Source organism: Myotis brandtii, unplaced genomic scaffold, assembly GCF_000412655.1.
Source record: "Myotis brandtii unplaced genomic scaffold, ASM41265v1 scaffold455, whole genome shotgun sequence".
Classification (NCBI taxonomy): domain Eukaryota; kingdom Metazoa; phylum Chordata; class Mammalia; order Chiroptera; family Vespertilionidae; genus Myotis; species Myotis brandtii.
The window spans coordinates 3,054,846-3,064,365 of record NW_005367384.1 but is presented as its reverse complement, the minus strand read 5'-3'; the positions used below and the strand labels follow the sequence as shown (position 1 = coordinate 3,064,365).

The following is a 9,520-nucleotide window of genomic DNA, read 5'->3' as shown; positions in this document are numbered from 1 at the left end:
AATATCTTAATCAATAAAAAATATATTTAAAAAAATTGTTTTGTTATAATAAATTAATAGATGGAAAACTGATTCAAAGTGTTGAACTAAACACAAGCACTCATCTCTTCACCCAATTAAACTTACATAAAGGGATAGAAATGCCATTAAGAAAAAAAATACAAATTCACTATAAAACAGCAAAACACACAATATGACAGACAAGATGTTATGAAATTCTTGAAATATAGAAAATAGATGTTATCAACTCTAGGGGAAAATATATTCATAGTCTAAAACACAAGTGGAGAAAAAGAAGTGCTCTAAGCCAAGTCAGTGTAGAGATTAAAAATGAAATGAGCCAGGCTGGTGTGGCTCAGTGGTTGAGCATCAACCTATGAACCAGGAGATCATGGTTTAATTCCTGGTTTGGGCACATGCCCTGGTTGCAGGATAGATCCCCAGTAGGGAGCGTGCAGGAGGCAGCCGATAGATGATTCAATTCTCTCTCATCATTGATGTATCTATCTCTCTTTCCTTCTTTGAAATCAATAAAATATGTTAAAAATAAATAAATACATAAATACATATGAAATGAGTGCCTGCTCTGTTCAAGTATTTATATAAGGTCACATGACACAGTGCTGTCAGCAAGCATAGTAAATGAGACAGATGCCACCATTAATTAAATAGACCTTATTTCCCTACTGGTTTGAAATGCTACTTTTATTATAAACTAAGTTTAATTGCACATATATGAGAATATGAATATGTATTTTGAGATGTTCTATTATATTCCAGCGGCATATGTATCAGTTCCTGCTATAATTCCACTATAGTGTCAGGATATGTTTTGCTTTTAGTTTAGCAGATCAATAAATCTAAAGGCGACTCTTTGAAATACGATTATTTCTTATCAAATTCTCCTTTGACAAAAAGAGAGGGAGACAAAGATGATTAGAAACAAAAATGGGAATAGCATGCATATAAGCATAACCAATGGACATAGACACTGGGGGTAGGGGAGGCCAGGGGATTGTCAAGGGCGGGAAAAAAGGAGGCATACGTAATACTCTTTGTAATACTTTAAGCAATAAAACAATTAAAAAAAACAACAGATACATATGACTTTTTAACACAAATAGAAGAATTATGGGACAGCTATTTGTATATATATTTGCCAATAAATGTGAAACTGTAATTTGAATCTTTAAATAGTATAATATTAAATAATGAAAATTAGGTGGGAATAAATAGAAAACCTTAGAAGGACCAGTAGCCATGGGAAACTGTAAATAGTCAAAGATTTTTCCTTAAAAAAAAAATGATATCTTGCCCAGATAATCTGGGGAATAGAATATTCTCATATTATATATCAATATATTTTTAGAACATAGGAAAAGGTGGAAACTTTCCTGACTCATTTTATTAAACTAGAATAATTCTGACAACAAACTAGGCAAGGGAAGTCCAAATAAACAATTAACCAAAAATATTTAGTGAACTAATTTCACTTAAAAATAATGATGTATAAAATTTTAATTAGATGTTAGATTTTAATTTATTAGTGCATTGAAAATTTAATGCATACTAGCCAAGTAAGGATTATCAAGAGAAAGCTGGAATGGTTCAAAATTAATTAAGCAACATTGACAAAAGAAAATAAAAAGATCATATGACCATCTCAACAGAAGCAAACCATTTTTAAAATATAATAATGTGATAAATTTAAATGACCTAAATTTAAAAAGCAAATTGTATAATAATATACACAGTATAATTAAATCTGTGTTAAAACAAAACAAAAAAATACATAAATATATGTGCAAAATATATACAAAAGCACAGAAAGACCAAGAGAAAAATACACACCAAACTATTGATTGATTCTGGGGAGAGCATTTGGAGGTAGAGAGGAAGCTTAATGAATGAGTAGGACTTTCCCTTTTATTCTGTACATCACTATAATATCTGAATATTTCTTATTAAAAGAATATATTTATAGATTTCATGATTTAAAAAAAGCAAAAGAATATGTCATAATACTATTCATTTGGAAAAGGTATAGTACTGACAAGTATTTTAGATGCTGACATCTGATATAATTGCTCTGAAAAATCACAAGAATATATCTTACATCAATGTTCACCATGCTTATTATAAGCAAAGCAATTACATTATAACTATAAAATCTTCTTTAATGTATTCATTTATTCTCCATACATGTAAATTATGTTCCTGCCCCATCCTCTTCAGATATCAAAAGGCTAAAGGGGGTCAGTGGAAAAGAGTTTTGGGTGCTGGTAACCACTGGATAACTGATTTTCCTAAGTCTGAGGCAGACAGTAAGCACTTCTGCTGCCTCTGAAACTGAGGTCTATAAAGTCCAAAGGTTAGTTTCATTGCCATAAATTGTTCCAAAGTCCACAGACCTCTATAAAAATCAATAAAACAAGAAATCTGCTACATTTAGGTAAACACAAATTTTTGTGCATGCAGTCTGCCCTAACATCCTTATTTCAGTTTTAAGCCATTACCAGTACCACAGAAACCAAAGGTCAGATGTTTAAGAGATATACAGGGTGGAGCAAAGGTAGATTTACAGCTGTGAATACAGGAAACAGAGCTCATTTGTATTATTATTTACTAATTATTGTTATTTTCCATAAGAACAACTATAAATCTACTTTTGTACCCTACTCTGTATATTTTCTTCTTTTTCTATTCTCTTTTAAATATATACTTTTCTTTATTTCAGAGGCAAAGGGAGAGGGAGAGATAGAACACCAATGATGAGAGAGAATTATTGATCTGCTGCCTCTTGTGTGCCCCCTACTGGAGATCAAGCCTGCAACCCCAGGCATGTGCCCTGACCAGGAATCGAACCGTGACCTCCTGGTTCATAGGTCTATGCTCAACCACTGAGACACACAGCTGGGCACTCTTTTTTCCATTTTCAATGTCATTACAATAACACAGATTAGCGCCACTTAGAAAATATAATGGATTGTATTTACAATAGAAACTATGCATATGAAAAATCTAGGAAAAAGGCTTCATAATGCTTATGTAATACAATACATATTAAGAAAAACAAGAGTTAAAATTGAAAGACTTTCATGTTTTTAAAATGGGATGATTCAAAATTATTGAAATGTCAATATTGCCTAATTTTAACCTAAAATTTAATGTAGTACTTATTAACATCCCGATAGGATATTATGGGATATAGAATATAAAATATGAAGTAAAGCAATAAAATGTAAGTGTACTTTATTGTACAGTTTTTCATCAAAACTAGCAGGGTCCAAATAGTTCAAATTCTTGTAGAAGCCACTCAGAGATAAAATGTTGGTTCTTTCGCACAGGTTCATCGGGCTCTCTTGCCAATAATATGATTCCAGAAGACTCTTGTAACAAGCAGTCACCTGAATTCACCAAGTGACTCAGTCATTCATATCTGCTTGATGGGTTCTGTTCTCAAGGGATACATGGTCTAGCACTAAAACAACCTTTCTGTGGCTGCCCTGGGAATAACCCTCCACTAGGAACTCACCCTCCACTCTGGATTTCAAACCCCGTGGGCCAACACTCCTATCACTTCCTACTCCCCTTACCTTTACCCTATCCTACTTCCCTCACTTCTTTAGTGTTATTTCAATAAGACAAGAAAGAAATAGTAACACCAAACAAGTCAGAGTTCCATAACCTACTCCACCACCACTCTCTCCCCACTTCACACACTCATTTCTTTTCAATAAAACCCAGCAAGTCAATGGCAGGTCGCCCATTCCTCTGACCTTTGACACCATCTCGCCAGGCGCACAGTCTATCCTATGTGATTCAGGGATCTCAGGGCACTGTGGACTAAATGGAGCATCTGCATAAAAATTAAAGAACAAAGTTAAAATTCTGTATGTGCATAATCACGGTTCCAGGAATGAAGCAGTGTCAGACTTTCAGCCAATTCTCCAGTCAATGAACACTAGTAGCTGCAATCTACATTTGTATACATTTTCCAAGTGTTAAATACAGTTGCTTTTAAAATATATTAAAAGAATGGACTTATACAGATTTTTTTATTTAAAAATACCAAAAGAATATATATTTTATATTTATTCTATATTTGTATTTATTTACCTTCCATACATGTAAATTATGTTCCTGCCCCATCCTCATTTGGAAAAGGTATAGTACTGACAGGTATTTTGATATTCTCATAGAAGCTACTCAGAGAGAAAATACTGGTTCTTTAACACAAGTTCACCGGGATCATTTTGCTTTCTGCTTCGTTGGTTTTTATTGAGATGCAATTCACATACCGTAAAATCCACCCTTTTAAAGTGTACAACTCAATGTTGTTTTTGGTATTTTACATAATTGTGCAACGAATCACTACCATCCAATTCCTGACAATGACACTAAAACAAACTAAAAGATTCTGCATACAAAGACAGCAGCAACAACAACAAAAACACAATTAACAGAGTGAAAGGGCTTTCTGAATAAATTCTACCGATCTGATGTACAAAATTGTGCCTATAGATAACAATGCTGTATTATACACTGAAAAACCTGTTAAGAGGGTAAATTTCACTTTAAGTGTTCTTACCACACACACACACACACACAAAAGAAATGAAAACTCCTTTTCAACTCATGGAAACTTCTTGGAAAAACACATCAGGGTAAGTCCACTATGTAAAACATTTAAAATTTGAAGCATTCTGCATGAATTAGAGTGTGGTTTAGAATGAATGCAGATGCAAAGATCTAATTTTATGTTAAATAAAAGAAACTACTTATTCATATACACTGGACAGTAATCTCAGGATTGTGATCCAAAAATATTGATAGGGAAAAAGCAGTAATAGGTCAAAAACAGTTTTTATCAATGGTTTTCAAATCATCTTTCAAAGTCATAGTTGTTTCTAGAAAGTGTCAATTTACTGTGGAGAGTGGTGAAGAGATTGAGTCAGTAAAGTTCTTCTATCAGTATAATTTCTTTTTACCACGTGTTTAATCTACATTTATAAAGTAAGCGTTATCAAGCAGAATAAACCTAATTGAGAATAGATTTTTGTATGACACTTTTTTTCTTATTTAGAGTATAATGTGTGATTAAAGGAGAAAGCATTCTGTTTGATGCTTCTGTGTGAGAGAGAAAACAGTTTCAAAGATATCTACGAAGAAATCATAGCTATTCCAGTCAGAATATGGACTGGAGGCTAATTGTAATTGATATATGTAAGCCAAGTGTATCAGCCCTCCCCTTCTCTGTAACCTAATGCCCTTTGCCATAATGTAATGGGATTGGGCACAGTTACCTCAACTGTTCTTTCTCCTTGAAGGCCCTATTACCTCTTGACTCTAGGTTGAAAAACAAGTATTTGATGGGCCTAATTGTGCATCTTGTTAAATTTGTTTCAAATGATACTTTTGAGGCCTTGAATATCATGAGCATTTAAGATTTAATTGCAGAAAAAGAACACAGCTTTTGGAGATTGACCTAAATTAGCTATGGATGTGAGTTATACATAATGCAGTGTGGTGGCATGCCAAGGAGTGAAGGAGTAAGATGATTTTTTTGGCATTCTGAAGGGACTTCCTTCCACCTCAGCAGCCATGAGTATCCCCCTTACCTGAAGTATCCTCAAGCACCAGAAACAGCAAGAAGATATCCGCGGCCAATACAATTAGGAAGCAGATGAACAGAAAGATTTCCAACACACGGAGCTTCCTCGCCATCTAGATGGACACAGATAACAGGATTAAAGCAAAGCATAAAGTCCCATCAATCCAAAAGAATAGCTAGGCATTATGATTAGAATGGGAACTCCCTTATGAGATGACTAGATTATTGGCATTTCTCTTTACATAATCTAGAGAATATTTTTTCATCACAGTGTCTCCATCTAAGTCTAATCTATGCATCCAACACTACTACAGCTCTTGCCCTTTTTGCCTGCAGAGGGATTGAGTATTGCCCAAGGAAAAAATACATCAGACATGAAGAATGAGAGGGAGAGAGGAAGAAGAGGAATGAAGTACAGGAGAAGGATAGATGAGGGGTTGAGATGGCTCAGAAAGCCCTTTCAGATGCCACTTTGATCTCCACAAAAACCCTGGGCAGTAGAGAGGAGGGTACAGTCAGGGACAGAAACAGTAGCAAAACCTGAATTCACGTCTTCTTTTAATAATTCCCATGCCATGATGTTGAGGTGTTTAACTGTTTAGAGGTCACTAATCCTGGTAACAATCTGGTAACAAAAACTAGCCTAATCTTGATCACCAACATAATACTTGCTTGTATGTTGACAACATATAAACCCATATAAATTTGGTGGTTCACAGAAGCCCTGAAGACCATGCATAGGCTCAAGTTTTTAATATTTGGTGTATTGGAGGGAAATCAAAGGACTTCAATTCTTGGCCTGGATTTTGTACTAACAGATGGATATTTTAGCTATTTGGATGTGTGTTTCTTTATCTACAAAATGAGCTCAGATTCAGGAGGTACTCTCATTCTGGTACGCTAATTATATCAAATGAAACATTATATATATATATATATATACATACACACTGAGTGGCCAGATTATTATGACCACCCCATCAGTACTTCATTGGGCCACCTTTTGCCTTCAATACTGTGGTGATTCTTCTTGGCATTGACTCCACGAGATGTTGAAAGGTGATGAGAGGAATCTGACACCATGCCTGATGAATAGCACTGTCCAGTTCTGTGAGATTTGATGGTTGTGGAACCAGCTGCCTGATGGCTCTTTTAACTTCGTCCCACAAATGCTCAATTGGATTGAGATCTGGTGATTGTGGGGGCCACCTAAGCAAGGTGAAGTCTCCCTCACGTTCTTGAAACCACTCCTGCACAATACGAGCACCGTGGCATGGCGCATTGTCTTGTTGGAAGAAGCCATCTCCATTGGGATATGTCATCAACATGATAGGATGAACTTGATCAGCAATGATACTTAGGTATGTTGTGCTATTCAGATGTTTATAATGATCTGTCCCTCTAGCCACTTCAGTGAGAAATTATAGCTAATTTGCCTACAAACGTCAAGTGGTCATAATAATCTGGCCACTCAGTATATATATATATGCCTCACAATTCCACGCCATCTTTAACTTCAGTGGCTCACATCACCACTCTATTCCCATCACCCCAAATGTTGGCTATATCCTGGAATTTATCACCCTCTAGTTCTACTCTGAACTCTTAACCTCTGCTTCCTATTTACTGGTCAGAAGCTCATATCCTTTTTCTCTCATTGCATTGTTACCTTATCCTTTGACCATATTGAGGCTTCTATTCTCTTTCATTTCTTTTTAGTCTCTTAGCCCTTCCTGGTTATTCTCCCCAAGTGATGTAGGCCTCAATATCTATTGCTGTCATCTTCCTTGCTACCTTGTCTGCTGCCTAAATCTATCCAATGAAACTATCCATCCAAACATCTGTCTCGGGGCCATGCACTTAGCCCAGTGTAAATGCCACTGGGTTCATAATCTCCCAAATATTCTGGCATGCTGGTTGACAATCTTGCCTCTCATTTTTCACAGCAGAAATTTCGAACATGATTATTTTTTTCAAGCCCCAACTTCTGTCACCAACACTCGCACCTTCAGCTAATATCATTTCCAACATCACACACAAAAAAACTATTTTGCAGAAATGATTGCATCTCCCTGCTTCTCAACCAGTGTTTTTCTATAAACGTTTTTTACATCTAGGTAAATTCTAATACTTTCCCTCTCAGTGGAAGAGTTTTCCCTCTTCTTGTCTAAGCATAATCCTTGTTATCTATTCTCTAGTACTCATAGCCTTTAAATTTCTCAAAAAAAATCATGTTCAATAATATTGTAATAAGTTTACCTGGTGACAGATGATTACTAGAATTAGTGGGGTGATCACATTTAAGGTATCAAAATGTCGAATCACTATATTGTACGTCTGAAACTAATATAACCAACATAAGATTGTATGCCAACTATACTTAAATAAAAAATAAATTTTAAAAAATAAAATTATTAGCATTAAAAAATCTTGGTCCACCAATTACCCTTCCTCTTTCTTGAATTACCAAACTCTCCCTCTGAAGTCACTCTTTCCCCTCATAAATATATCATCCCAAATCACTCTAAACTCTCTTGATGACTCAGTGTTCTTCTCTAGGTTCCCTAACTTCCTTTCTCCTTTCATAGCTATCTTTCCAAAAAGATAATTCCACACTGTCTGCATTAGCTTCCTCATGTTACTGGCTTGGCTTCTGCTTCTTGCATTCCACTGAAACTGCTCTAGCCAAGGTCACCAGCGACTTAGCTGCGGAATACAATGGGCACTGTCTAAATCATCTAGTATAACAACCACACCCTCCTCTTTCAAATTCCCCACCTTCGGATTATCATTCCATACTTTTCTGGTTCCTTTTCAGTTTTCTTTGTAATGCCGTATTTCATTAAATGTTGATATTTCCTGTGTTACTTTCATAAATCCAATCCCCACTCTCTTGAGCAATCTTCACCACTCATATGACTTCACATAACAATAAAAGTCAATCCAACCTGGATTTCTAGCTCAGAAATTTAGATTCATATAGGCGATTGCTTATTGGATATCGCACTTGGATGTCCCACAGACTTAACCAAATTCAACAGATTTAAACATGAAATCATCTCTCCCAACATCCTGTTCCCAACTTCTACTAGTTCTGCCAAATTGGCTGCTTCTCAAATAATTCACATCTTGAGGAACAGAAAAATTACAATTTCTTTAAAAATCTGGGTAACATTTTTGCCTCCTCTCTGCCTGTTAGTTCTCACAACCAGTTACCAGCTAAGTCAGACTAATTTTCCAATACCTGTCAACTCTGTTCCTTCCTCTCCTGTTCTGGAAATGCTTTAGCCAGGCCATCTGCTTCTTGCATTCCACTGAAACTGCTCTAGCCAAGGTCACCAGCGACTTAGCTGCGGAATACAATGGGCACTGTCTCTAAATCATCTAGCATAACAACCACACCCTGACCTGAACTGTGACCCCTGCTTCCCCACCGCTCCCTGTTTCCACTCGTTCTGCTCCTGGTATCCATTCAGCACACCGCAGCTGAATTGATCTTTCTGCAGCACAAATTGGGTCGTTTGGTTCTCCTGTGTTCAAGTCTTCGAAGGTTCTCCAGATAACATATAAAGTCTGTGGTTTGTAATCAAAGGTCATCAGATACCTCCCAAGCCTAGCTGTCCAGCCTCTTCTCTTGCATATGTTCCAGCTATGCAAACTGACATTTCTGTAGTGACAGTCTATAAGTCCATGTGGACAAAAAAGTTTCTCTCTCTCTCTTTCTAATTTCACCTCTCCTTTAAATTCCCATTTCTCTGCACCCCTGTTCATCTTAAACCCAGACCAATGACATGACCATTTCTACAAGTATTTTCATATATGTATAGCTTCACTTTTTAATTAAGGCAGCCTTTAAATTAATGCGTAATAACCCAATAAGTACCTTAATTGCAAAATGGGGGTGAG

The 9,520-nt window shown here is 36.0% G+C and overlaps 1 protein-coding gene across 1 annotated transcript in view; it reads right to left on the bottom strand.

Moving 5' to 3' along the window:
- MGAM2 (maltase-glucoamylase 2 (putative)) overlaps positions 1–9,520 on the bottom strand; it is an 84,219-nt gene that overhangs the window by 72,425 nt on the left and 2,274 nt on the right. The window contains 2 exon segments of the mRNA XM_014546707.1: positions 3,780–3,859; positions 5,622–5,727. Of these exon segments, the coding sequence (XP_014402193.1) occupies positions 3,780–3,859; positions 5,622–5,727 (186 nt within the window).